This window comes from Nipponia nippon, unplaced genomic scaffold (assembly GCF_047370975.1).
Source record: "Nipponia nippon isolate SJK-2023a ecotype South Korea unplaced genomic scaffold, ASM4737097v1 scaffold_1, whole genome shotgun sequence".
NCBI classification, from domain to species: Eukaryota; Metazoa; Chordata; class Aves; order Pelecaniformes; family Threskiornithidae; genus Nipponia; species Nipponia nippon.
Window position 1 is genome coordinate 829,034 of NW_028262290.1, and position 27,670 is coordinate 856,703.

A 27,670-nucleotide genomic window follows, 5' to 3' on the forward strand; every position below is an offset into this window, starting at 1 on the left:
CCGCAGGCGTCACCGTGTCCCCACACCGTTGGGGACGGGTCCCCTGAGGGATTTCACTGCCACAGTGCGGGGGCACCGTGCTGGGTGCAGGGGTGGGGACAGGGAGAGGGGTGGCACAGGGACAGGATGGTGACAGTGACACAGGGACAGGGATGGGGACAGGGATTGAGATTTGGGGACTGGGATGGGGATGGTGACATGGGGGCGGGGTGGGGATGGGGACAGGGGTGGGGACAGGGGTGGGAACAGGGGTGCAGGGACACAGAGATGGGGGAAGGGGATGAGGAAGGCGACCATTGTCTTAGGCTGCACTGGGAGAACTGGAAGCAGGTGTCCCAGACATTATTAGGAGCACTGGGAGCTCTGGCCCTGGAGCAGTGGGAGCACTGGTCCCAGCCCCGGCATACTGGTCACGCGGGTGGCAGTCCCAGGAGCACAGGTGGCACTGGTGGCACTGGTGTTAGTCCTGGGAGCCCTGGGAGCACTGGTGGCACTGGCTGCACTGGTGGCAGTCCCAGGAGCCCTGGGAGCACTGGTGGCAGTCCCAGGAGCCCTGGGAGCACTGGTGTCACTGGTGTCACTGCTTGCACTGGCGGCACTGGGTGCACTGGTGGCACTGCTTGCACCGGTGGCACTGCTTGCACTGGTGGCACTGGGCGCACTGGTGTCACCGCTTGCCCTGGCGGCCCCGCTCACACTGGTGGCACTGGGCGCACTGGCGTCACTGCTCGCACTGGCGTCACTGCTCGCACTGGCGGCCCCGCTCGCGCTGGCAGCACTGGGTGCACTGGCGGCACTGCTCGCACCAGTGACACTGCTCGCACCGGTGTCACTGCTCGCACTGGTGGCACTGGGCGCACTGGTGTCACCGCTCGCCCCGGCGGCCCCGCTCGCGCTGGCGGCACTGGGCGCACTGGCGGCACTGCTCGCACTGGCGGCCCTGCTCGCGCTGGCGGCACTGGGCGCACTGGCGGCCCTGCTCGTGTTGGCGGCACTGGGCGCACTGGCGGCACTGCTCGCACCAGTGTCACTGCTCGCACTGGCGGCCCTGCTCGCACTGGCGGCACTGGGCGCACTGGCGGCCCCGCTCGCGTTGGCGGCACTGGGCGCACTGGCGGCACTGCTCACACCAGTGACACTGCTCGCACTGGCGGCCCCGCTCGCACTGGCGGCACTGCTCGCACCGGTGTCACTGCTCGCACTGGCGGCACTGGGCGCACTGGCGGCCCCGCTCGCACTGGCGGCGCTGGGCGCACTGGCGGCACTGCTCGCACCGGTGTCACTGCTCGCACTGGCGGCACTGCTCGCACTGGTGCCGCTGCCCGCACTGGCGGCCCCGCTCGCCCCGGCGGCCCCGCGGGCAGCCCCCGGGCGCGGCCCCCGCGCAGGCGCAGCGGCGGCGGGCGGGAGGCGCGGGGCGGGCGGCGTCGCTCCGTCCCCGCGCCGGCGCCGGGGCTCGGCGGCGGTGGCGCCCCCCGCCGCCCCGGCGGGTCCCGCTCGGAGGCCGCCGCCGCCGCCGCCGCCGCCGCCGCCGCCATCTTGTCAGCCCCGGCCGAGGGGAGGCAGCGCCCCTCCCCGCAGCGCCGGGCCGCGGCGCTCGGCCAGGTAGGCCCCGGCCCCGGCCCCGGCCCCGGCCCCGGCCCCCGCCCCCGCCAGGCCCCACCGGTGAGGGGGCAGCGGGGCGTCGCGGGGTGGGGGGAGGGAGTGGGGGAGGGGAGAGAAGGTCTGGGGGGAGGGGGGAGCGGGGGGGTGGTGGGTGTGAGTGAGTGTGATGGTGCGTGAGTGTGAGGTGTGGGAGTGAGTGTGGGGTGTGAGGGGGTGGGGGTGAGAGTGGGGGTGAGTGTGATGGTGTGGGAGTGTGGGTGCGTGGGTGAGTGTGGGGTGTGGGAGTGGGTGTGGGTGTGAGGGTGATGGTGTGGGAGTGTGGGGTGTGAGGGTGATGGTGTGGGAGTGTGGCTGCATGAGTGTGGGGTGAGTGTGGGTGAGCGTGGGGTGTGGGAGTGGGTGTGGGGTGTGTGGGGGGGGTGAGTGTGATGGGGGGTGTGAGTGTGGGGTGTGGGAGTGGGTGTGAGTGTGGGGTGTGGGAGTGGGTGCGAGTGTGATGGTGTGGGGGGGTGTGTGTGTGAGTGTGGGGTGTGGGAGTGATGGTGTGGGGGGTGTGATTGTGAGTGTGGGGTGTGGGAGCGGGTGTGGGATGGGGTGGGGGTGAGCATGAGGTGTGAGAGTGTGGGTGTGAGTGTGGGGTGTGGGAGCCTGGTTGAGCGTGCGTGTGCGAGCGGGTGTGAGCGTGGGGTGTGAGGGTGTGAGTGTGATGGTGTGGGAGCGTGGGGGTGTGGGTGTGAGCCTGGGGGTGTGTTGAGTGTGGGTGTATGAGTGTGGGCGAGTGTGGGTGTGTGAGTGTGGGGTGTGGGAGCGGGTGTGAGCACGGGGGTGTGGGGGTGTGAGTCTGAGCGCAGGGGTGTGTGGGTGTGCGAGTGTGAGTGTGGGATTGTGAGCATGGGGGTGTGAGTGACTGGGTGAGTGTGAGTGCGGGGGTGTGGGAGTGTGCGTGTTTGAATGCCAGCATGGGGGTGTGGGTGTGAGTGAGTGTGGGTGTGAGTGTGATGGTGTGGGGCTGAGCATGGGGTGTGGGAGTGAGCAAATGTGATGGCGTGGGAGTGGGTGTGAGTGTGAGCCTGGGGGTGTGGGGGTGATGGTGTGCGTCTGATGGTGCGGGAGGGGGTGCGAGCGTGGGGGCGTGAGTGTGATGGTGTGGGTGTGAACGTGGGGTGTGAGGGCGTGGGTGTGAGTGTGATGGTGTGAGGGGGTGGGTGTGAGCCTGGCGGGGTGTGAGTGCAGGTGCGAGTGTGAGCATGGGGTGTGGGAGTGGGTGTGAGTGCGATTGTGATGGTGCGTGAATGCAGGTGTGAGTGTGAGGGTGGGGCTGAGAGAGCCTGTGTGAGTGAGCGAGGGTGAGTGGGGGGGTGTGGGGGTGAGGATGAGTGTGATGGGGTGTGAGGGTGGGTGTGTGAGTGCGTGTGTGTGATGGGGTGATTGTGTCTGAGCGTGTGGGGTTGTGAGGGTGAGTGTGAGGGTGAGTGCGGGGGTGTGTAAGTACAGGTGAGTGTGGGTGTGAGCACGGGTGTGCGTGAGGGTGGATGAGGGTGTGAGTGTGATGGGGTGTGAGTACAGGTGAGTGCGGGTGTGTGTGAGTGGGTGTGTGAGTGCGGGTGTGCATGAGGATGGATGAGGGTGTGAGTGTGATGGGGGTGTGAGTACAGGCGAGCGTGGATGTGTGAGTGCGGGGGGTGTGAGGGTGAACATGACGGTGTGTGAGTGTGTGTGTGGGGTGAGGGTGTGCCAGGGTGGGTGAGTGCGGGTGTGAGGGTGGGTGTGAGTGTGATGGTGTGTGAGTGCTTCTGTGCGGGGGTGAGTGTGGGAGGGGTGTGAGGGTGAGCGTGGGTGGATGTGAGCGTGGGGGGTGTGTGAGGGTGAACTAGGGGGTGTGAGGGTGAACATGGGCGTGAGGGTGAAAATGGGGGTGTGAAGGTGTGTGAGGGGTATATAAGGGTGAACATGGGGGGGTGTGGGTGCGTGAGGGGTGTGAGGGTGAACCTAGGGGTGTGAGGTATGTGTGGGGTGTGTGTGAGGGTGATCACGGGGGGGGGTGTGAGGGTGAATGTGGGGGTGTGTGTGTGTGAGGGTGAACACGGGGGAGGGTGTGGGTGTGTGAGGGTGAACATGGAGGTGTGTGAGGGTGAACGTGGGGGTGTGTGGGAGTGTGAGGGGTGTGAAGGTGAACACGGGAGTGTGTGGGTGCGTGTGGGGTGTGTGTGAGGGTGAACGTGGGGGTGTGTGAGGGTGAACGTGGAGGTGTCTGGGTGTGTGAGGGTGCGTGTGGGGGGTGTGTGAGGGTGATTGTGGGGGTGTGTGAGGGTGATCATGGGGGTGCGTGGGGTGGGAGGGTGAACGCCAAGCCTTGGGGTCCCGCACGGTCGGGGGGCTGTGGGGCAGGAGACGGTGTGGGCGGAGGTGCCCGGCACCGTGGGGCGGCCCCTGTCCTGCGCGGGTGACGCGGTGACCCGCCGGTGGGTGTTGGTGCTGGGGTACCGCGGGGGGCTGCGAGGAGGGAAGGGCATCTGGCGCTGCTGCCTGCGCTGCCTGTGCCTGCCGGGCTCCACGTGTGTCTTTGGGCAATGCCGTCGGCCTGCCAAGCGGCCGGTGTCAGCCGAGGCCGTGCCATGCGTGGGCACGGCAGGAGCGGGGCTGGGGCAGGTGAGCGCGGTACGGCCGGCAATCTTTTACCAGATTCTCCTGTTGTACTTTAAAAATTCTCTTCCACTCACCGACGGGGAGGCAGGGGCGGGTGCGACCCCCGCTTTTGGGGACCGCGCGGGCCCTTCCCGGCGCAGTCGGTCGTTAACCGCGTAGGCAAAACCAACGCAAAGCCCGTTTCTGTCCCAACTCTCGGAGTTTTTTCCTGTATCAATGAATCCGTCTTTCCCGAGCCGCGCCCGGGAGCCCCTTCGTGTGAAGCCCCGTCCTTGCTATCGCGATCAATCCTCCGGCTGGCACCTGCTGAACCAGGATCCCAAACCCTTTCGCCAGCACCGACGATGAATTTTTAAAGCGTCTCCCTTAGGAAACGTCTGTCTGGGTTCGCGGTGAGCGGTGGAACCGGGTGCCGTCCCGCAGGGAGGGATCCCCGTCTGCCAAGGATCGCCGAGGAGGAAGAGCAAAACCTTTCAACCGCCGTCGCGGGAAATGCAGCGAAGCTGGTGCGAGGGAGGCCGCGGCACCCCGGTGCGGTGTTTTCGGTGGCTCTGGTGTGCCGGGAGGTGCCCTGGTGGGTGCCGCGCTGCCGGTCTGTGCTCTCGCCGGCGTTCCCGGCTGGCCGCAGGAGGTGCCGATGGGGAAGAAGGCGCCGTTGTCGCGGTTTTTAGCCGATTCCTCCTCTGAAATCTCCCTGCTTGTTCCAGCCACCTCAAAACTCGCCGTGCGACGCAGAAATGTCAAAATTTAGGATAATTTTAGGATATCGACCCCTTGCTGCTTCCTCTCCTCTCCCGAGCCCGGCGTTGGCCAAGCGCGCTCTCCCTCCGAGCCTTTCTCCCGGCGGCACCTGATGCCCTGCGGCTCTTCGGAGAAGTCTTTCGGCAACGGGACGACGATGCTGAAATGCTGGGGACGACTCGGGTGGCTCCCGCTCTTCGGGGACGGGAGGGCTCGTATTGTCGCGGTGCCGCGCAGCCGTGGCAGGACCTGGCTCTGTGGGGCGCGTGAAAGCGCGGCTGAAAACACGGCAGGGAGAGGCCAGAGCCAGGAGCTGGAGGCGAGCGCGATCGGAGAGGGGATGGGAGAGGGTTTGAGGCGAGGGGTCCAGGTCAGGACATGGAAAGGGGGGGAGAGGATGAGGAGGCAGAGGCTGGGGCAGGGGCTGGAGCCCAAGGCTGGGGAGGAGCGGCTGGGGGAGCTGGGGGGGCTCAGCCTGGAGAAGAGGAGGCTGAGGGGAGCCCTCATCGCTCTCTGCAACGGCCTGAAAGGAGGCTGGAGCCGGGGGGGTCGGTCTCTTCTCCCCAGGAACAAGCGATGGGACGAGAGGGAACGGCCTCAAGCTGCGCCAGGGCAGCTTTGGGTTGGGTATTAGGAAAAATTCCTCCCCCAAAGGGCTGTCAGGCCCTGGCCCAGGCTGCCCGGGGCAGGGGCTGAGTCCCCGTCCCTGGGGGGATTTAACAGCCGGGGAGACGTGGTGCTGAGGGCCATGGTTTAGTGGTGGCCTTGGCAGCGCTGGGTGAACGGTTGGACTCGACGATCTTGAAGCTCTTTTCCAACCTCAGTGACTCCATGACTCTCTGATCCCGCGGGATAGGGGCCGCGGTTCCTCGCGAGCCGCAGGGTAGCGACAATGTTTGTGTACGGAGGCAGCTGAGCCCACCCTCGCCAGGCCAACGAGCCGTTTCACCCTAAACCATCGCCTTTCCAGACCCTTCGCCGCTGTGGCTTTGGATGGAGCGGAGCAATCAGCGACTTAAAGGAGAAGTGCGTTATTGAGTGCCTGGCTCGAGAGGCTCCTCCGTCGGAGGGTGACTAAGGGCACGTTTCCCCGGGCGGGCAGGAACGCCGGGTCCGTCTCTCCATGCGCTGGTGCCAGCGCTGGGATTTCAGGCTGGAAACCTGAGCCGGCTGCAGTCAACCGGCTCGGCTGCGGGATTTCAGCACGGTGATGTGCTGACGGCCAAACTCCTCCCGACCCACATCCCGATCCGGCCAAACTCCCCCCGGACCTGCATCCCGATCCAGCCAAACTTCCCCTGGACCCACATCCTGATCCGGCCAAACTGCTCCCGGACCCGCATCCCGATCCAGGTGGAGCTGCCCGCGGCCTCGGGTGACAACGCAGGCAGTACCGGGGCAGGGCGCTCTGCCTGCACTGCACTGCCCTGCCTGCGCTGTGCCGGCGTAGATGCCCGGTTAGCAGCCGGAGCGAGGGAAGAGACGCGGGGCCGGAGACGCAGCAGGAGGGACGAGGGCTCCGGCGGGATTCAGCCTTCTCTGCCTGTGGCCTGCAAAATTTTGTCACCCCAAGACCGAAAGCCGTAGCCTGCCGAAAGCCGTTGTGCTCGGTGTAGGGGATGAGGGGAACGTAACAAGCGGGGAGGGGACGGAGCTGGGAGCCTGCCGGTCCCGCCGGGAGTTGAGCGGTTTTGAATTTTAGAGTAATTGGGGCTGAAGGAGGGCTCTGAAACAGTCCCTGCTTCGGAAAGTGAGGGGTTACGGCCTTCTCCCGCGTCGGGGTTTGAAATGGGGGGTTGAAATGGCCCAGAGAGGGCTTTCCGTACCCCGGCCCCGCCGTTCCCGAGTAGCCGCTGCCGAGGAGGGGCTTCGGCAGATTTTTTAAAAAGCTGTGGCCATTTTAAGTGTTTTTAATTGCTCAGAGGTCGGGTGATGGGGCTGCAATCCCTTTAGGTGGGGGAAGCGGGACACTCCACGTGCCCTCGCCGCCACCGCTGGTGTGCCGCAGCCGCTGGTGCGCTGCCGCCGCTGCTGGTGTGCCGGGCCGGTGCGGCGGCTGGGAACAGAAGGAAAATCACCTTCTATCCCCGCAGGCTGGATCCGATCTGGATCCCTAACTCTTGCCTTGAATCTCAGCCCTGTATCCCTTTCCCTAGCCACGGGGCAGGGACTTCCCTGCTCTTCCCTGCTCCTGACCCCTCCAGGGAGCCGGAGCGTCGGGAGCCGGAGCGATCGGCCCCATCCGAGAGGCAGCATCTCTCCTGGAAAAAGCCGTCCCTGCTTTCCCTGCTGCGTTTTGCCTCTGCAGCGTTGTCAGCTCGGATATAAACCAGCACGGCTCCGTCGCTCCTGCTCCGTACCGTGGTTTTACCTTCCTGGGGGCGAGCAGCTGGTGTCCGAGCGGTTGCCTGTATCGCTGCCCAGCGCCGATTGTCAGCAGGGGCCTTGGCATCCGAAAGCACCCGCGGCCCAGGGATCTCCTTCGGGATTTCCCTGAACCTGGGCTCTCCGGGAGGCTCCCGGCTCGCTGGGGCGTGCGGAGGCGGCCGTCCTCACGAGCCCGGCGGGCGAGCGTGCTGCCGCGCTGCTAAACGCTGCCGAGGGGCTGGTCGAAAGCTCCTGAGGCTGTCGGGAGGGGGGAAGGCGGCCTTCGTCTTCCTCTTCCTACTGTGGCCTCTGCCCTGTGGCTTTGACCGCTGCCATTTTGCCCCACAATCAGGTATTTGAGGAGCTGCGGCCGAGCCGACTCTCCCCGCCCGTGCCTCCGCTCTCCCTGCAGCCTCCCGGGCCCATCGTGTTCCCGCGGCAGTATTTTCCTGGTTTCCCCCTCGCGCGGTGCGTGGAAGACGCTGCCGGGAACGTTCCTGACTCGCCAGTGAGTTTAAGGGAGGATGCAAAGTTGGTCTCTTTGCTTCTGCGCTTATTAAAATCTCGCCGGAGAGCAGCTCGGCGGCGTGAGGGGCTGCGCCGACCCCAGGGTGGGAATTTTGGCTGGTGGCACTCGCCAGACTCCTCCTGTACCTTCTTAAACCAGATAAATCTGTGTGTACAGGTGCTTTTTTAATCTTCGGGATGTTTTCAGCCTTCTCGCCTCCGTTGCCGTGGCCCGTGGGTTTACACCGTGTCTCCGTTCCTCTCTGAACGCGATGGTGAAGGTGCTGCCGAGCTCCGGCTGGAGCCCAGCGTGAATTTCTTCATTTTGGCTGCCCCAAATCCCCTGTGTCCAGGGGGATCCGGGTGCCTGCGCTGAGCCAGCCCTGTGGGTAACCCTGTGCCGAGGGGGGGCCAGCAGCACGGCGGGATGGAGCCTGCAGGGTCCCTTGGAGCGGATGGAAAGTAGGGGCGTGCTGAACATGAGCCAGCAGTGTGCCCAGGTGGCCAAGAGGGCCAATGGCATCCCGGCTTGTATCAGGAACAGTGTGGCCAGCAGGAGCAGGGCAGGGATCGTCCCCCTGTGCTGGGCACTGGTGAGGCCGCCCCTCGAATGCTGTGCTCAGCGCTGGGCCCCTCACCCCAAGGCGGCCATGGAGGGGCTGGAGCGTGGCCAGAGCAGGGCAGCGAGGCTGGGGCAGGGGCTGGAGCCCAAGGCTGGGGAGGAGCGGCTGGGGGAGCTGGGGGGGCTCAGCCTGGAGAAGAGGAGGCTGAGGGGAGCCCTCATCGCTCTCGGCAACGGCCTGAAAGGAGGCTGGAGCCGGGGGGGTCGGTCTCTTCTCCCCAGGAACAAGCGATGGGACGAGAGGGAACGGCCTCAAGCTGCGCCAGGGCAGGGTTGGGTTGGGTATTAGGGACAATTCCTCCCCCAAAGGGCTGTCAGGCCCTGGCCCAGGCTGCCCGGGGCGGGGGCTGAGTCCCCGTCCCTGGAGGGATTTAACAGCCGGGGAGATGTGGTGCTGAGGGCCATGGTTTAGTGGTGGCCTTGGCAGCGCTGGGTTAACGGTTGGACTCGATGATCTTAAAGGTCTTTTCCAGCCTCAATGACTCAGTGATTCTATAGGCACCGTGCACGTCTTCCCTTCAGAGCGGCCCAAGATTGCAGAAGTGACGGGCACAGGAGCGTTTCGGTGCTCAGCCTGCCTCCTGCCGCATGGTTCGACGTCGCCTGCCTTGAGCTGCGGCTCTGCGCAGGGCCAGGAGTGATGGCGAGCCTTGCTGGGTCTCGCCTACCCGCCCTCGCCGTGGCCGCGTGCCTTCGGCGGTGGTGGGCTCCAGCCGCCGCTCTTTCGGAAGCGTCCCTGGCTGCAGCCGCTCCCTGAGGGAACTCTGGGGTCTGTGGGGAAGGGGCTTCTCCTCCCCCAGCTCCCCTCTCCATTTCGGGGAGGACCTGGGAGCGTCCCGGAGCCTGCGGCACTGCGGGGCTTCCAGCCCGGCCGTCCTTTCCAGGCTGCTTCTGGCCTCTCGCTTTCCCCTGCAGCCGCTTCCCTCCTCATTTCAGTCCACCGAGTCGCTCCGGTTTGTTACCCAGAGCTGGAAGCGCGGATATGAAGCGCTCGCTCTCTGTCTCTGCGTGCTCGGCTTGCCTTTCTCTGCCGCCTTCTCCAAAATCCCATCGGCTGTGAGTTTGTATTGTGCCGTGAAGGCTTGTGGCTTTTCCCCGAGCCCGGACGGCACGGTCCTGGCCGAGGAGAGCCGGCGCTGTGACCAGCGGGACAAGCCCAGCACAGAGGGATTTGGAGAGACGCTGCCTCGCGGGGGAGACGCGCTCAGGGGGGATTTCAGGGCAGCGCTCTTGGCGAGGGCTGTGCCGGTTCCCCCGACCACCGCCGGTCGGCCGGGGCCAGCTGGAGGGCGGTGGTGTGCCGCGGGACGGGGCAGGCAGCATTTCCCAACCGGGAGAGAGGTCGGAGCGCGCGTTCCCGAGGCCTTGCCCAGCCGTCCCCGGCTTCGTGCTGCCAGCTCCCCGTCCGTGAAAGGCCGGCGTTTTGCCCGAGCTGGTGCTGGGGAGCCGAGGTGGAGTCGGAGCTTCCCCCGGCCGCGGGAGGGCTGTCCGGAGGGACGGGGTTGTGGCGTCACCCGCCTGGGCACGAGGGAGAGCCGGCGACATTCCGGCTGCTCCGCTTCCCGTTTGCAGAGCGGTTGTGGAAGGGTTTTGGGATGAGAGGAGCCGCTGTCTCACCGAGTTACCCCTGAGGAGTGCAGGAGCGGGCGGAGGGGACCGGTGCCGTCCCGGTGCAGAGTAACCGGCGGCCCCAGGACTCCGACAGCGCATCCCAGGGCCGCTTCTGGCTTCCAGGGGAGGACGATGGTGGCCTTGGCCTCGTCTGGGGCTACAGGCGTCTCGCCGGGGGCTGTGAAGCCGTGGCGGGGCTCGCCTCGGAAGTGAGCGCGGTGGGTGGGATGCCGGTGGCCCGCGGGCAGTGCGGGGGTTTCGTACATGTGGGGCCGTTCCGGAGCAGTGTCACTCGGTGCGGTGGTGCAGCGAGTGAATCCTCAGGGGTTCAGAGGGGCGGCTGAGGGGGCCGCATCCGTGCTGAGGGGCCGGGGCCTGCCCGGGCAGGGACGCTGCCTGTTCTGCCCACACTTCATCAGAGGGCAGTTCAGCCGACGGCGGGAGGCGCGCCGGCTCCTTTCGCCTCAACGCCTCTCCGATACCACTCCGTACGCTTCGGTTGTGCTGCCGAGAGAAGGAGGGGTGGCGCTGAACGCTACCGAAACAGATGAAGGACATCACCCTTTTAAAGAGAGGCCAAACGCTGCGTCCCACTTACGTTCGTTATTTTAGTTTAAAAGTCTTTAACAGATTGCTTCTTGCGGAGGGGAGCCGGGAGCAGGCTGCGTGCTGGGGAGCCGGCGAGCTGCTGCCGGTGGGTTCGAGTTAAAAGCGGTAAGTGCGGGAAGCCCGCGAAGCCCCCGACTGTGCTTGACATCTCCGAGACCCGGGATGCACGGAGCCGAAGGCTGCCCGAGTGCGCACCGCTTCCATTAAAGCCTTTAGAGGGGACAAAACCGCTGAAAGTAGCACAGAACAGAGGGTGGCTTTTTTTTCCGAGCTCTTCAGGTTAAAAATATTTGAAAAGTGGGACAGGACGACAGGATTCCTGGCTTATTTCGCCAGCCTCACGTGTGAAAGCCTCAGGCGCCGGAGAACGTGCCGCGGGGAGCGAGCCTGCTTTGGCCGGAGGGGAGATTGTCGTCGCCGGCACGTAAGCGATGTGGCAGCAGGTCGGCCACGGAGCCTCCTCCTGCCCTGGGACGGCGGGATGACGGCAGCCCCCCGAGCCGAGGCTCGTTAGCTGCCCGCGTGATTGCTCTCCACGCGTCGCCGGGGGGTTTCCCCTGCGTGGAGCAGAGCCTGCGGCGCTGCGACCGTGTCCTCGGCCGCTGCGACCGTGTCCTTGGCTACTGCGACCGTGTCCTCGGCCGCTGCGACTATGTCCTCGGCCGCTGCCTCGTGCCCTGAGGAAGGTTCCTGCTATTTTTTCTCCCTCTCTAATGCCTCTGCAGTCGTTCTCTTCTCCCCGTCAGCACTTTTCACCCCGATCCACAACGTGAGCAATGCCGCAGCAGAAATATCTCCTCTCTGCCAGAGTCGGCCTTGCAGGCAGGCCCAATCCTGCCCGCTGCCAGCCTTGAGAGCACTGCCTCCCCTCATGCCGGCTTTTGGGTGCCGGCTGATCTCCCTCACTGCACTGTGGGAGGATAAACGGGAACGCCGCGTCCGCCGGCCAACGCTGCCTGCACCCTGGCGCGTTCTCTTTGAAGTCGGCGGCCTTGGTTCTTCCTTCTCCCCGCGCTCCTGGTTGGTTTGGAGCCCGCGCCGTTCCTGTCACGACTTTCCCGGGACGTCTGCCGGAGGCGGGGAGCCCCGCGCTGCGTGCAGGACAGCAGGATAGTCTTTCGACCTCCAAACCACTTTCTTTTTGCTCTTTGCTGAGCAGAATGTCTTCGCTCCGCTGCCGGCATCCGTGCGCGCGCCGTTTCACTGAGTACTTGCAGATTGGTGGGATTTTTCCATTTTCGGATCCTGGGTGGTTTTTACACCTCCCCGCCCTCCCCAAACCCTGCCGCAGGGTCCTGGCTGGGCTGGTGGAGCCCCTTAACCTGGCCCAAAACTCCTGCCTGCAGCATCTGCCTTTCGAGATGCTCATTAACCCTTGCGCAGGATATTAAAAAGGCAAAAAGGGCCCTATAAGCGCCGGGTGCTCCCTGCTGGCCAGTGCTCCTGTCGATTTATAGCCTCGCCGACCGTGCCGCGCCGTGGCTTGCGGGCGATTTTGCTACGGCGGGAGGAGAGCCGGAGCTGCTGTGTCGGAATATTTGCCATTTTGGGTAAAAGACTGACCGTAAGGCTCGTTTCCCGCTGCCGTAGGAGGATGGGGGGCAGAGGGCTGCCAGACCCGCGCCAGCTCAGCGCCGCATCTTGCCCTCTCTTGGCAGGGAGCCGGGGTTTCGCTACCTGCCCATGTTTCCCGTGTCGTTCAGCTGAAACGTTTCTTCTGTGGCTGCGTATCCCCTTTCCCAGGGTGCTGCCTGGAGGAGGGGGAGCAGCTGGGCTGGCTCGCAGCGGGACTCGTGGCCCTCTCCTCCGTGGCCCGGCCGGCTGACGCAGCACGTTTCGCCATACGGTTGCTCCTGGAGGGCTCCGGCTCGTACCGGAGGGGCTGCCACTACCGGAGGGGCTGCCAGCGAGAGGAGAGCGTGCGATCTCACCGGGGCCGGTGGGCTCCTGGAGAGCTGCTGCTGTAGCGGGTCGGGGTCTCGCTGCGGGGTCCCTGTGGCTCACGTCGTCCCCGGTTGTTGGGGGACGGAAGAGCTCTGTCCCCCGTGTCCTTGGGGAGGTGACAGGGTTTGGCACAGAGCTCCCTGGCCTCTGCCAGATCCGGCTCTAACCTCTGCTCGTCCTGGGCGCCAAGAGCTGCCTCCGTCCCCGCCGGGTGCCCGGGGAGAGGCCCGGGGCGGCGGCGGCAGGAGCTGAGCCGATGCCGCGGCTGCGCGGAGAGGAGGCGAACGTGGGGACGTTGCCGGTGGGGGTTCAGAGCTGGGCTGGCCGTCCCCGGGCTGAGATGGGCCCTTTCTCCGTGTCCGTGTCCTCCGTGGCGTTTGGCCCCATCTTGGCACTGCCGACTTCTTCTGTTGTCATCCCTGTTTTACCGTTTTCCTCCCATCGGGGAGGCAGGCTCGTGCCAAAGCTGCGGGTTCGGGGAGGACCCGGTGGTGCTCGCCCCTACCTGCTGCGGGGCTGCCGGGGGCTGCAGAGCGGAGGGAGGTTCCTGCCCTTGGCTTAAGCGGCCTCCAGGGCGGGCAGAGGGGTTTGGGGGGGAGCGGACTGGGCTGGGAAGGGGCGTGAAAGAGGACAGCCCAACCTTCGGCTCTGCGGACCCCGGAGCCTGCTTCCCGGCAGAGACCTGCTGCCGGGCCGGTGGCTCGGGCCGCGGCGCTGCCGGCTGTTCCCCACAGGGCCGAGCCGCGCCGGAGAGCCCGTCGGAAGCCGCCTCCTGCCCGCCCTCGCTTTCCGCAGCCCCTCTCCACTCGGGATCGCTCGGCAGCCCCGACGCGCGCCCCCTCTTTCCCCCTTTCTCTCACAAGTGTGCCTTGGTCTCATCCCAACTCATGTGTGTTTGTATTTTTAGGGTGATTGAGGCACTGCGCCTCTGGCCGTGGAAGCATGTCGGGGCCAGTGCCGAGTCGGGCCAGGGTCTATGCAGACGTGAACACTCAGAGACCCCGCGAGTACTGGGACTACGAGTCGCACGTCGTGGAATGGGGGTACGCCTGGGAGATAGGAGGGGGAGCTACGCCAGGGCCCGTGCGCGCAGCGCTGCCGCCGCTCTCCTCCGCGGCGCGGGGACGGACGCCCTCCCGAAGGCGGGAGGGCAGGTCGCGGAGCCTCCGGTCCAGCCGCGCTGCGAGGGTGGCACCCAGCGGAGCGGGGACCGGTATTTCGGTTTTCGGCGTCACTGTCCGGCGCCCGCCCTGGGCTCGAGCCTGCGGCTCTGCGGCAGCTTTGCAAGTTTAAGCTTTTAAAACAGACCGGGGTGCCTGGCTTTAAGCACCGAAGCGAGCGCTTCATTAAAGAAGCGTGACGAGGGTTCGGTTTTTATCGCTGCGAAGGACGGCTACGTCAAGACAGCCGCCGCCGCGCTGCTGCCCCCGGGGCGCTGGCGGGAATAACGGGGAACAACGGCGGGAAGCTTGGGAATGGTCCTGGAGCGAAGAGGCGTTTGAAAGGACGAAGGTGAAAGCCTGGTGACGATTTTTTTTTTGGAGTTTCCCTGAGGACTCGAGTCTCTGAGAACTTGAAACGAAGCCGACCAGTTGATTGTTTTATACGGCAGCTGGCTCGGCGGCGAGCTGGGCAAAGGGCCAGCGTTGGCTCCTCAGGTATTAACGTGGCGCTCGTCAGCGTGAAACGCTCCCCTGCTCGAGAGCATCTTCCTTCCCGAGCCGCGTGCCTGGCGCTCCAGGCTGGAGGAACGCTGCCCGCCGGGGACAGAGCCTGCTCTTTGTTCGGTGGCTGTGGTAAAATCGAGAAAATACGTCTTTTTATCTGAGGCCGCGGCATCAGCCGGTGCCTGGGCACCACGGAGGCTGTGCCAGTGCTGCGGTTGGCAGCCGTCGGCGGGGCTGCAGCCGGGGCCGGGTTAGGAGCCCTCCCCAGCGCGCTCCCTCCTCTCTGGCCGAACCCCGGCTAGCCGCAACGCGCGCCGGTCGCCAGTACCGGTGACCTAGAAATGAAAAGCTTTTCATCCCCTTCCCGATCCCCTGCGCCAGGCAGAGCCTTCGGTCTCTCCGGGACGGTAATTCCATGCCTTCTGCGAGCATCCCGGGGTATTTTTTCACCCAAACCATCCTTGCAGTTGATGTTTTCCCTCACGTTGACCCCGAGCCTTCCCCTCTGCTTGCCAGCAAAGGTGAATTAATCCTCCCCATCTGTAACGCGGCCTTCGCCGTGCTCCCTCTCTTCGCGGTTGCCGAGCGTAACCGTCGGTGAAGGCGCGAAGCAGCCTGGCACGGTCGGGTCGTGCTGCGGCTCCGCTGCCCATCCGAACGCTCCTTCGTTTCCTCGGGTGCTGCCCAGTCGCCTCCCGCGTTGTCTCTGCTAATTAGCAACGCGGGAAGTCACGCTTTCCAGCCTGTAATTCCCTTTTCTTCCCTCAGCTTGTTTATCCGTACCAAATCCCCGGGGGCCCTGGGCCTTCCCTCCTCGGCGTAGCAGAAATAATTGCCGATGCTCCTGCTGTCTCCTTCAGTCCCCTCGGGTGACTTCGGTTACGCGGAGGTTTTACGGGCACGAGTTGCTTTCTTTTCTTCGGATTTCTTGCACGGAAGATTTATTTTTACAAATCCTTGGGTGTGCGAGATCCTCAGTAGAAAGGAGGGGTCCCGGGGGAATTTTTACCTGGGGTATTTTGTCAGGCTCTGCCATTAGCCAGCCGCTGGCGGGCTCTGGAGTTTTGGGGGAGCTGGTCCCCCACAGCCCCCCGCCTCCCCTTCGCAACCGAGGGGCGGGAAAGGTGGAAGGGCTTCGTCTCGGCACGACCCGGAGCAGAGCTGGGAGGAGAAGCCGAGGCCGGGAGGGAGCGCGCCAAGTGCTGGGAGTCGGCGGAGGTGTTTTCGGCGTGCCGGGAGGGTTTGCCCGCAGGGCCGCGGTGCGTCCCCGAGCTCCCCGTAACGCCCGCGAGGTCCGGTGGCCATCTCCAGGTGGAAACTGCTGAGCCGGCGCTCCGCCGCGCGCGCCTGCCACGGCGCTGCCCAGTCGTCGGCCGGTCGGTTTGCATGTTCCTCCGCGGCAGGAGCTGCTGCTCTCCGGCCCCAGGCACCGTGGTGACCGGCTAGCGCTCCGTTTACCGCGGAGCAACCCCCAGATCCTGACCTTCCCTTGGGAGAAGCGTTGTCTCTCAAGCAAGCGGCGCTGCGTTTCGAGCCGGGCGCGATCTCTTCATCTCTTCTTTCTCTGTTTCCCAAACAGCAACCAAGACGACTACCAGCTCGTGCGGAAACTCGGCCGCGGCAAATACAGCGAAGTCTTTGAAGCCATCAACATCACCAACAATGAGAAAGTGGTGGTGAAAATCCTCAAGGTAGGTGTGTTCGCTCGCCGTTTGATTCCACCGCTGACGCTTCCGCGCCTTCCCCTCCTTCGCCTCTGCCTGCCCTCCCCGTCTGGAGTGCTCTGGTGATATGCGGACGATCTCGTCTTAGCTGAGGAAAACCTCAGTCCCCAAGGTTTGAGCTAGCTTAGAATCACAGAATCGTTAAGGTTGGAAAAGACCTTTAAGCTCATCGAGTCCAACTGTAACCCAGCGCTGCCAAGGCCACCACTAAACCATGGCCCTCAGCACCACATCTCCCCGGCTGTTAAATCCCCCCAGGGACGGGGACTCGGCCCCTGCCCCGGGCAGCCTGGGCCAGGGCCTGACAGCCCTTTGGGGGAGGAATTGTCCCTAATACCCAACCCAACCCTGCCCTGGCGCAGCTTGAGGCCGTTCCCTCTCGTCCCATCGCTTGTTCCTGGGGAGAAGAGACCGACCCCCCCGGCTCCAGCCTCCTTTCAGGCCGCTGCAGAGAGCGATGAGGGCTCCCCTCAGCCTCCTCTTCTCCAGGCTGAGCCCCCCCAGCTCCCCCAGCCGCTCCTCCCCAGCCTTGGGCTCCAGCCCCTGCCCCAGCCTCGCTGCCCTGCTCTGGCCACGCTCCAGCCCCTCCATGGCCGCCTTGGGGTGAGGGGCCCAGCGCTGAGCACAGCATTCGAGGGGCGGCCTCCCCAGTGCCCAGCACAGGGGGACCATCCCTGCCCTGCTCCTGCTGGCCACACCATTCCTGATACAAGCCAGGATGCCGTTGGCCCTCTTGGCCACCTGGGCACACTGCTGGCTCATGTTCAGCGGCTGTCGACCACCCCCCCCAGGCCCTTTCCCGCCGGGCAGCTCCCAGCCGCTCCTCCCCACGCCTGCAGCGGTGCCTGGGGTTGCTGTGCCCCCAGTGCAGGACCCGGCCCTGAGCCCTGCTGCCCCTCACCCAGTGCCTGGGCCCATCGCCCCTCTGCAGGGCAAGGAGCTTCTCTTCTTCCCGAGCAAAGCAGAGGTTGTGACCTGAAACAGGCCCAAAGGCAGCCCGGTCCCTAAAGCCCAGGTCGCAGTCTCACCAGCTCAGCACAGGTACCTGGCTTGTTCGATCCATGAAATCCCCGTGCTGGATTCGCGGGGTGCAGCTCCCTGCCCGAGCAAGGACACAGGAGCCCAGAGATCTTTCCCGGATGAGCAGAGCAGCGTCTTGCGACGGAAGGTCGTTGTGGCGCGCGATGTCTCAGCCTGTACGTCGGAGCCGATTCCCGCCCTGGGGACGAGGACGGGTACAGAGGGGTTCCCCGAGCTCGCGGAGCCCCGACGGATGGGCAGCCGGCAGTCCTGCCTCTCCCATTTCATCCTCATTAGGCTCACGGGCCGCATTTAGGCTCGTCAGCTTGCAATAGTGAGCTCACTTCTGCGGTGTCACCAAGCCGCGTGTAATTACAGCCTGCAGGATGCGTAATTACAAAGCACGGGGACGGTCTGAAGCACGTTGCCTTTGCAAGAGAAACGGTGAAGGTGGAAGAAGCGCAGCCATTACGGAGCGCAACAGAAAGGCCCGTTAAGAAAAGCGTGGGACGGGTTACGAGTGAGAAGGCGAGAAATGTCCTCGTTGATGCATTCGCCCCGTGTCTCGCCCGGCCCGCGGTGGGGGAGCAGAAAGCAGAAAGCTAGCCGGAAAGGCAGGAAGGGCATCCCGTCCGCGGAGGCAGGAGAGAGGCTCAGCTCGGTGTCCCCGAGCGCATCCCGAGCTGTCGCCGCGCTCGCTCTGCGAGCCTGGGGGACTTCCCCGGGCGGCTCGGGCTGGGGACCGGTGCGGGGCCAGCACTGAGGCGTCGGAGACGCGGACAGGCTCGGCTGCTGGGGCTGTTTGTCGGGATTACGCTTTCCTTGGGTAGCTGTTCCCAAAGCGTCAGCCCAAGGTTTAACCTGGGACTTGAAGAAACTAAGCTCGCTCTTTAAAACCTTCTTCTGTCGTAAAATAATCTCCCGGCGGTCTCCCAAGCGCAGGACAGGCCGCTCCTTTGGAAGCGGAGGGCTGTTGGACGGCTGAGCTCGCAGGGTGCCGTTCCGCAGGGCGATTTGGGTGACTGAGGCGTGGAATCGCGCTCCCCCCGTTCCTCCGCGGCGCTGGCGTGGGGCCGGGTGACGCTGGGTGCCCCGGCAGGGGAGAGCCACCGTCCTCGGGAGGCAGAGCCCGCCCTGCTCGGGGTGGGCCGCGGGCCGCGCAGACCTGGAGAATGCACCCGCTCGTCGCCCTTCCCGCTGCGTGACTGGCGGACCAGGCGCTCCTTCGCCCTTCCCCCGCGGTGCCTGCGGCCCGACCTGCCGGAGAGGTCTGCCTGCTGGTAACTGGTTCTCGTTTTCTGTTTTATCAGCCTGTGAAAAAGAAGAAGATCAAGCGTGAGATTAAGATCCTGGAGAATCTCCGAGGAGGCCCCAATATCATCAGCCTGCTAGACATCGTGAAGGACCCGGTGGTAAGGACGGGGAAGGGGCGGCTCTGACGCCGGCAGCTGGCAGGGTGTGAGGGAGCCCTTCGGGGCCCTTCCCGCCCCGTGGGTTCGGAGCCTGCGGAGCGCGGACTGACTCCCTGGCCCGCTCGGCACCCGTCTGGCAGCTGAGATCAGCCTGGGGATGATCCCCGCGCGCGTTCCCCGCTCGGAACCCCGAGACGGTAGACAAGAGGGTGGAAATGGAAGGAGAGATTTCTGGCTGATGCGGCGGCGACCGGTGGAGGAGGGCTGTGCCGACAGCGCCGTCTGCTCTCGGTCCCGAAAAAGCGGCTGGGAGCAAGGGACGCCTTCTGCCCGGCGGGTCGTTTGGCTTTCAAACCACCCGGCTCTTGCGCAGCGTCGGTGTTTGCTGGGTGACGCTCCCTGCCTTTGCGAAGGCCGAGGAGGACGGGCAGCGGGCGAATGGGCGGTGAGCGGGAGGAGGTTGGGGTTGTGCCGTCGTCGAACCGATCAGGCAGAGGGAGGCTTTGCTCTGGCGCTCTGCGGTGCGCCGCGATCCTTCGCTCTTCCCGAAAAGACGCTGTTTCCTTTGTGGCGCTGGCCGCTCTCCCGCCTCTTGCCCAGGGGTGGCCTTTACTTCTGTTATCCCCGCGGAGCCGGGGTATCCCGCTGTCCCCACTGGTTTCTAACCCGGCCGGTGCGGGCCGGGCAGGATTGCCGGTTCAGGTGGGTCCTGCGGCAGGGCAGGCAGCGCTCGGCGGGAGCCGGAGCGTTTTGGGAAACCCGCTTTTGGCAGCGGAGGTGAGAGTTTGACATGGGCAGGCTGATAAAAGCCGTGGTGGTGATGCCGCGCGGCTGCACGTCTCCAAGGCCCGTGACTTGGTACCGCCTGCCGCGCTGATTAAAAAGCTGCGTTAGGATGAATTAGCAGGGCGTGTTTGAGCCGGTTTTAATCCTCTGACGGGCCGCGAAAGGCAGCTGGTCGTGGGGAGATAGCAGCGAGCGGGGGCCCTGGGGACAGGCTCTCGCTCCGCTGCTCCGTTTCCAGACGGGGTCTGCAACGCCGGTGATGTTTGAGGTGACGGCTCCTGTTGTCCCGCTGCGAGGAGGAGAAGGAGATCAAAGAGAAGGGGAAGGGGTGGGGAGAGCCCTACAGAAACAAGCCCGACACAAACAAGCCCGAAAACGTGGCGTGAGACCTGCGGCCGCAGCTCGCTCGGCTCCTGGGGGGGCGTCCGCTTCCTCCAACTTCGGGGTCTCCGACAACGCGTCTCGGCTGCGGCAGCTTGGGAAGCCTGGGAGGGGTGCGCTGGCCGGGGCCGCGGTGGCCGGGGCCTTTCTGCCGGAGTTTCCGTGAAGTCTTGGTGAGATGGGGCTGAGGCGGGAGCCCCGTCCGGGGTGTAACCGTAGCTCGCTCTAGTGAAGCCGGCAGGCACCGCTGTGATCAGCCAGACCTCAAGAGCTGCCTCGCTTTTCCCGCCTCGCTCTGAGCCGGCTGTGCTGGGTCCTGATCAGCACCCAGAGGTGGGTGCATCGATCTGGTCGCTGGGATGGGTGATGCACAAAGCACGTGCGTACGTGGTGGTGTAAAGATCCTAGAATCATCGAATCGTTTAGGTTGGAAAAGACCTTTAAGATCATCGAGTCCAACCGTTCACCCAGCGCTGCCAAGGCCACCACTAAACCATGGCCCTCAGCACCACATCTCCCCGGCTGTTAAATCCCTCCAGGGACGGGGACTCAGCCCCTGCCCCGGGCAGCCTGGGCCAGGGCCTGACAGCCCTTTGGGGGAGGAATTGTCCCTAATACCCAACCCAACCCTGCCCTGGCGCAGCTTGAGGCCGTTCCCTCTCGTCCCATCGCTTGTTCCTGGGGAGAAGAGACCGACCCCCCCGGCTCCAGCCTCCTTTCAGGCCGTTGCAGAGAGCGATGAGGGCTCCCCTCAGCCTCCTCTTCTCCAGGCTGAGCCCCCCCAGCTCCCCCAGCCGCTCCTCCCCAGCCTTGTGCTCCAGCCCCTGCCCCAGCCTCGCTGCCCTGCTCTGGCCACGCTCCAGCCCCTCCATGGCCGCCTTGGGGTGAGGGGCCCAGCGCTGAGCACAGCATTCGAGGGGCGGCCTCCCCAGTGCCCAGCACAGGGGGACGATCCCTGCCCTGCTCCTGCTGGCCACACCATTCCTGACACAAGCCGGGATGCCGTTGGCCCTCTTGGCCACCTGGGCACACTGCTGGCTCATGTTCAGCGGCTGTTGACCAGCACCCCCAGGCCCTTTCCCGCCAGGCAGCTCCCAGCCGCTCCTCCCCACGCCTGCAGCGGTGCCTGGGGTTGCTGTGCCCCCAGTGCAGGACCTGGCCCTGAGCCCTGCTGACCCTCACCCAGTGCCTGGGCCCATCGCCCCAGCCTGGCCAGGGCCCTCTGCAGAGCCTCCCTGCCCCCAGCAGATCAACGCTCCCACCCGACTGGGTGTCCCCTGCAAACTGGCTGAGGGTGCCCTCCATCCCCTCGTCCTGATCATCGATAGAGATATTGAGCAGAACCGGCCCCAGCACTGAGCCCTGGGGACACCACTGGTGACCGGCCGCCAACTGGGTTTAACCCCATTCACCACCACTCTGGGCCCGGCCACGCAGCCGGTTTTTTACCCAGCGAAGCGTACGCCCGTCCAAGCCCTGAGCAGCCGGTTTCTCCAGGAGAATGGTGTGGGAAACGGTGTCAAAGGCCTTACTGAAGTCCAGGTCAACACCATCCGCAGCCTTCCCCTCACCCACCAAGGGTCACCGTGTCATGGAGGGCGGTCAGGCTGGTCAAGCAGGACCTGCCTTTCATAAACCCACACTGACTGGGCCCGATCCCCTGGTTGTCCCGTACGTGCCGCGTGATGGCGCTCAGAGTGATCAGCTCCGTGACCTTCCCCGGCCCCGAGGGCAGGCTGACAGCCCTGTAGATCCCCCCATCCTCCTTCCAGCCCTTCTCGTAGATGGGCGTCACGTTTGCCAACCGCCACTCAACCGGGACCTCCCCGGTGAGCCAGGGCTGCTGCTGGATGATGGATGTATAGCTGGGTGCTGCTCGGTGCTGGGCAGCGCTCCTGAGGGCGGCTTGCGCCGCCGTCTGTGCTGCGGTACCGGCAGGGCCCGGGGCGGCGGGGGCAGGAGGCGGACGCAGGGCAGCGTGGACACCGGGCTGCGCTCTCCCGCCTTGAGGAAGACTAAACCTCTCTCTTGTCTTTCTGTCTCGCCAACCGACGCCGCTGTCCTGCAGTCTCGGACGCCTGCCCTGGTCTTCGAGCATGTCAACAACACGGACTTCAAGGTGAGCGACCACCGCCACTGTCACAGATGCCTCCTGAACCCGGTGATGGTGCGGGGCGTCGGGGAGAGCTCTGGTGCAGAGCCAGCGTCGCGCCCTGGCTACCGGGGGATTCCCGACCCGCTCCGACGCTGTCTCGTGGTGCGGAGGGAAGGGTCCTCCACTTCAGAGGCACGCGGTGCCACAGAAATGGCCGGCGTTGCTGTCTCAGGGGATCTGGGGCTGCGGGCGGCTGCTCTTTTCTACATTTTACAGTTAAGGGAAGAGCCAGGGGTACGGTGCTGGTGCTAGGGGCTATCCCGGTGGATCCCCGAGTCTCCTCTTGGCCACGCTGCTCCAGCAGTTGGCCATCGTGGGCTTGTATTCGCAACCTGGCATTGGCCAATTTGCCGGCTGCAGCGGTGGATTAGCTGAGCCTCCTCTCCCTGGAGCCTGGGCTGGGTGGAAGGAGATGAGGCGGGTTATCGAGCCGGGCGGTAGGCGTTAGTAAACCAGCCGCCGCTCTGCCCACGGCTGCTCGGTTCTGTTTTCAGTGAGTGATTAAGGCTGCAAGGCCCGATGGCGCCCTTTTCCCACCCGATTCTCGTCCCCGAGGCTTGTCTTGGGGCCGTCTCGGGGAATCGCTCGCTCATCCTCATCCCCGTCCTCAGGATGGGAAATGGGATCCTCCCAGGCGCTGGGTCTGAGCGGGGTCTTGGAGCTCCCTGGTCCCCTCCTGGGCGGAAGCAGGGAGGGCACACGCACGCTCCGAGGGTTGGTCAGCCCAGCTCCTCCCTGGGGCGCGCTGGCCATTCCCGGGTGGGGAAATTGGGGTACGAAGCCGGTACGAGGCTGCCCGGGCACCGTCTGGCCGGTTGGTGCCTCTGCACCCGAGCTGTGGCTCTGCCAGCGTCTGTTCCGCGCCGGCACAGGCCGTTGGTGCCTCCGCGAGGAGCCCGGAGCGGCGGATAAACACGCTGTGTTTTGTTAACCTGCTTCTTGTCTTTCAGCAATTGTACCAGACGCTATCTGATTTTGACATACGGTTCTACATGTACGAAATCCTAAAGGTAAGCTCCTGGGGCGGCTGGGAAATCCAGCCCCTGAGAAGCTCCTCGCCCAGGAGACGGCGGCTGCTGAGCCTGCCCCGGGGCGCCTGCCTGTGGGAGCGGGAGGTGGCGACTGGAGTCCGTTTGGCAACCGAGCCCTGCTGGACCGTTGCCCGGCCGGCCACGTGGGGTGGCTTCTTGGGCCACCGCACGAGGGGAGGCTGAGAGGCAGGTGGCTGCGGAGCGTGCTAGTGAGCGGCTCAGAGCGCAAGGTCACCGTGTCCTTGAGGAGCAGAAGCCATCTTATTTATCTCCCCGGCTTCCTCTTGCAAGACTTCGGCCTCCGCTGGGACCAGGTGTTGAAAGTGGCTTTGGTTGCAAGCTGCTGCTGGGGCCGGGGCCGTGCCGGAGCCTGCTCGGGCGGTCAGCCGGGGGCCCCAGGGCGCTGAAACCCTTTCCCAGCACGCTCCTTGCCTATCCCAGCCATCCCGGCCGGCAGAGACCGGCCGGGATCGACCGCAGGGCTTCCGCTGGAGCAGGCACTGCCGGGACACGAGCGAGGTCTCCTTCGGCGCGACGGCCCCTCCGCTGGGGCTGGAGAGGGAGGTGGGGTTCGGCCCCTCGCTGCCACTCGGTCACGCTCCGGCTCTTGGGCTTGGGCTGGGTTTCAAGGGGTCACACCGGGGGGCCGAGCCCGGCACGCGGCTCTGCGGCGGTCGGACCCGTGCCACAGGATTTTAGCGGTCTCCTCGCGGACCGGAGGTGACGGCGCGTGCTGGACGCCGGGGAGGGTCCGCGCTAGAGGCGACGGCGCAGGGCCAAAGTCTGGAGATCCCTGGGAAACGCCTCCGTGCCCCTTAGCTTTTAGGGCAGGCGGCACCGAAGCAGGGGCTGCCCGAGGCGGCTGGCTCCGTCCCAGAAGAGCCTCTGGGTCTGTCCGTCACCGCCGGCCCTGCCGCCCTGGCTGCAGGCCCTCTGCCCGATCCTGCCTCCACGTCGCGCGGAGGGAGGCTTTCTGACGGTGCCCGTTCTGTCCGCAGGCGCTGGACTACTGTCACAGCATGGGGGTCATGCATCGAGACGTCAAGCCGCACAACGTCATGATTGACCACGAGCACAGAAAGGTACGGCGAGGCCCCGGCTCCGGCTCCCGGGGGATAAGGGGAACGCTCCCGAGGCCGTGCCCAGGCGGGAGAGCCGTGCCTCCGGGCCCTCGTTAGCTCTGGGCCCTGCAGGCCTCGGCGCAGGGAGGGGGCTGAAATCGCAGCTGTTTGTTTGGAAATGCAGGTGGCCGTAAAACCCGCACCTGCGCCCAGTAAACTCCTTTTATTTGCCACCTGGATGGCGGCAACTTCGGCTTGTAAATGTAACTTTAGATTTCTTCTAGCACCTCTGTAGCGACTGCCCAGCTGGGGCCTCAAATGAAAAAAGGACTTCAAAAGGCGCCCGCTCGGCCGGCGGGAGGCTGGGGCGGCTGCCCGGCACGGGCAAAGCCTGCGGCGGCCGGTGACCGCCCGCGTTACCGGAGGGGAAGGGGCCGAACGCCCCCGTGCCCTTTGAGCACCGCGCCCTTTGAAATCTTCCTCGTCGTCGCAGCCCGGCATCACCCTGCGTCAGGCCGGCTGTGTTGCGTTGTGCCCGCAGGCGCCCGAGCTGCGCCAGGCTGTCCTCCTCCCCAGATGATTACAGACCAATGGAGAGGCTCGTTCGGGACGGTCGATGTCCCGCACCTCGATTTTAATAAGATTTCTGGCGTAAGCCAACCAGGGAAACGGGGCTTAGATGCGTTTTCTCTGCGGTGGGTACAGAGCTGCTGGCAAGCCGTGATTACAGAGTAATTCTCAATGGTTTGCTGCCGGAGTGGAAGGCAGCGCTGCGCAGGTCGGCGCTAGGCCCGGCGTTGGTCGGTGTTAATGAGCTGGCCGATGGACCGGAGAGCGTGCGGCGTCCGCGGGTTTAACGAGCGAGGCCGGGGAGGGCTGCGGGGCCCCCGAGTTCCAAGCCTTCCCGCTGAGTTCGATAAAAGAGCCGGGAAACGGGGTGAAATCCCCGCAGAACCCGAGGCAGAAGCAGGTGGTGGCGTGGGGGCGGGCGGCGTGGGCCCCCGCGCCGGGCGAGGGTGCCGGGGGAGCATCAGTGGTGCCGTGAGGAGGGAGGATGCCGCGCCGGACCGCCTGCGCCGTGCCGTCATCCCCCGAGATGCCCCTGCCACCTCTCCCCACCTTGGCTCTGACGTGGCCGCCGCGGCGGCACGGCACCGCTGTGGCGGAGAGCTGCGGGGCTGCAGGTCCCGGTACCGATGTGGTCTCTCTCCTTCTCCTCCAGCTGCGCCTGATCGACTGGGGGCTGGCGGAGTTCTACCACCCCGGCCAGGAGTACAACGTGCGGGTGGCCTCGCGGTACTTCAAGGGACCGGAGCTCTTGGTAGATTACCAGGTACGTCCGGGCCCAGCGCCGCGTGCCGACGGCTGGGGAGATGCAGGCTGGCGTCCTGCTGCCGTGCAGCCCCGCGCGTTCCTGCGCCCAGGCACCTGCCCGGCGGGTTACAACCCGCAGCTGTACGCGAGCGGGAGAGCGAAAGCCCCGCTACGGCTCCCACGGGCTGGAAAGGCTCCAGAGCGATCGGCGTAATCTGCGCCGAGGGGTGAAGTAATTGGGGAAAGCGCAAATAGAAAAGAATATCTGCCAGCCTCCTTGAGGCGGCAGCTCGCGGCGGGTCGGCGTCTAGCTTTCCTGCCCGTGACTGACGAGGCCACGCGTGGTTGAGGCTCTGAACCCGCCGCCTGCGTCGGAGACGGTCCTGGGCCAAGCGGAGCGCGGAGCTGCCCGCCATCCGCTCGGAGGGGGCTCGGGGCGCGTTCCCCCTCCTGCGCCGTCCCAGCAGCCCGGTGGCTCCCGGGGCCTCCCTGACCTCCCCTCCCTCTCCTCGGCTTTTCCAGATGTACGACTACAGCTTAGACATGTGGAGTTTAGGCTGCATGCTGGCCAGCATGATCTTCCGGAAAGAGCCCTTCTTCCACGGACACGACAACTACGACCAAGTGAGCTCCAGGGCAGCCCGCTGCCCGCTCCCGTCCCGCAGACCCTCCCTGCCCGCACCCCGCAGACCCTCCCCGCCCGCTCCCCCATCCCGCAGACCCTCCCTGAGGCGCAGCCCCATTTCGGTCACTCCAGACCGATGCTGCTGCCACGGTGGGGTTCGTGGGCCGCGGCTCCGGAGCCAGGCGGCGACAGCGGAGAGGGGCTCCCCAGCTGTGTCGCTCCCGTGAGCTCGGGCAGGGCGCGCAGGCGGCCGCCCCGCCGAAGGGCCTGCCGCGACCTGCGTCTGTGGGAGCTGGGCTCCCCGCTGCAGCCGCCCGCGGGGTCAGGAGGGGAAACCAGGCTCCGCTCCAGCGCTGGGATTCCGGCCCTGGAGCATCTCGGGCACCTGTCTGGGAGCACGGGCACGCCTCCGCACGGCTTCCCGCCGCCCCGGGGAAGGGCTGCGAGGCCTTGCCTTCGCTGTTCAGCCCGGAGAGGGCCGGGAACGCGTCCCTCCCCAGCCACGAAGCTCTGCTGAGCTGCGTCCTCGCCGGGGGAGCGAGGGACGCGGTGGGGGGAGCCGGGACCCGCGGGGCTGCCCCTGGGCTGGCAGGAACCCCCACCCCCCCCCGCCCCCGTCTGCGCCGTCGCCCTCAGCGTTGCGGCTTCTCCGCCCTTTTGGCAGCTCGTGCGCATCGCGAAAGTGCTGGGGACGGAGGACCTGTACGACTACATCGACAAGTACAACATCGAGCTGGATCCCCGCTTCAACGACATCCTCGGCAGGTGGGGAGCCGTGGCGGGTGCCGCTGCCCTCCCTCCCCCAATCCTCCCTCCCCACGGCCTGGCCTCGCTCCTCCCAGAGCCGACAACCGGCCCAGTGCTGCCCATACTGGCTGCGGCGGCCCGCGTCCGGGCGTGGGAGGCGAGCGGTCCGGTGCTGATGCAGCTCTCCCCCTCCTCCTCCTCCTCGCAGACACTCGCGGAAGCGGTGGGAGCGCTTCGTGCACAGCGAGAACCAGCACCTGGTGAGCACCGAGGCCCTCGACTTCCTCGACAAGCTGCTGCGCTACGACCACCAGACACGCCTCACTGCCCGGGACGCCATGGAGCACCCCTACTTCTGTACGTCCGCCCGCGCCGCTGCCCGCCCCCGCGGCCGCCGTGCCCTCCCTGCCTCCCCCCGCCTCCTCCTCGCTGCTGCCGGCACCGGTCACCGCCCCGACGGGTTCTCCTCGGCCTTTTGGGTGCGGGCAGCTCCGTCCTCACCGGCCACACCCCCCCCGTGCCCATCCGTCCCCGTCTCTCGGCGCGCGGGGAGCCCTCGCTGACGCCTCTTCCCTTCCCCTCTGCCCCCCAGATCCCATAGCAAAAGACCCGGCGAGGATCGGCGCCCCGGCTGGACTCTCCACCAGTAACACGCCTGTCAGCTCCTCCAGTATGTTGGCAGGTGAGCGCTCGAGCCCGCGGGGGTCTCGGGGGGCGCCGGGCCCGCGCCGAGCTCTCCCGCCGACCCCCTCGCTCTCTCCGGCGCAGGTATTACCTCGATGTCCGCCTCCCAGCCCATCGGCGGCCTGGCCGCGTCGCCCGTCATCTCCTCGCCCAACGCTTTGGGCTCGCCGGTCCCCGCCGCAGCCGGCGTCCAGCCCTGAACTCAACCTCTCGCCCGCCGGCTTCCCGCAGCGCCGAGGCCGGTGCCGTGCCTGCCTTCTGCCCGCCTGCCTGCCCCTCCAGCACCGCGGGCTCCGGCCGCCCGCCCCTGCCCGGAGGCAGAAACCGGGCACTCCGGAATTATTTTTTTTTTGGTTTCTTTTTGTTAAGTATGGAAAAAAAAAAAGAGCAAAAATGTAGGGTTTGGGTTTG

The 27,670-nt window shown here is 65.8% G+C and overlaps 1 protein-coding gene across 2 annotated transcripts; it reads left to right on the plus strand.

Annotated features, from left to right (window-relative positions):
* The first annotated feature begins 1,465 nt into the window (after positions 1-1,465).
* LOC104023397 (casein kinase II subunit alpha) lies at positions 1,466-27,657 on the plus strand. Of its 2 annotated transcripts, none has more exons than XM_087733308.1 (13): positions 1,466-1,605; positions 13,560-13,695; positions 15,899-16,010; positions 18,374-18,475; positions 21,711-21,761; positions 22,748-22,807; positions 23,827-23,910; positions 25,112-25,222; positions 25,726-25,827; positions 26,493-26,593; positions 26,784-26,932; positions 27,168-27,257; positions 27,344-27,657. In XM_087733308.1, the coding sequence occupies exons 2-13, from the start codon at positions 13,595-13,597 to the stop codon at positions 27,457-27,459; spliced, it is 1,179 nt and encodes a 392-aa protein (XP_087589434.1). In that variant the 5' UTR covers positions 1,466-1,605; positions 13,560-13,594; the 3' UTR covers positions 27,460-27,657. The 2 variants fall into 2 exon arrangements, with proteins under 2 accessions (XP_087589434.1, XP_087589504.1); XM_087733378.1 differs by having other exon boundaries at positions 1,532-1,665.
* Positions 27,658-27,670: the final 13 nt, after the last annotated feature.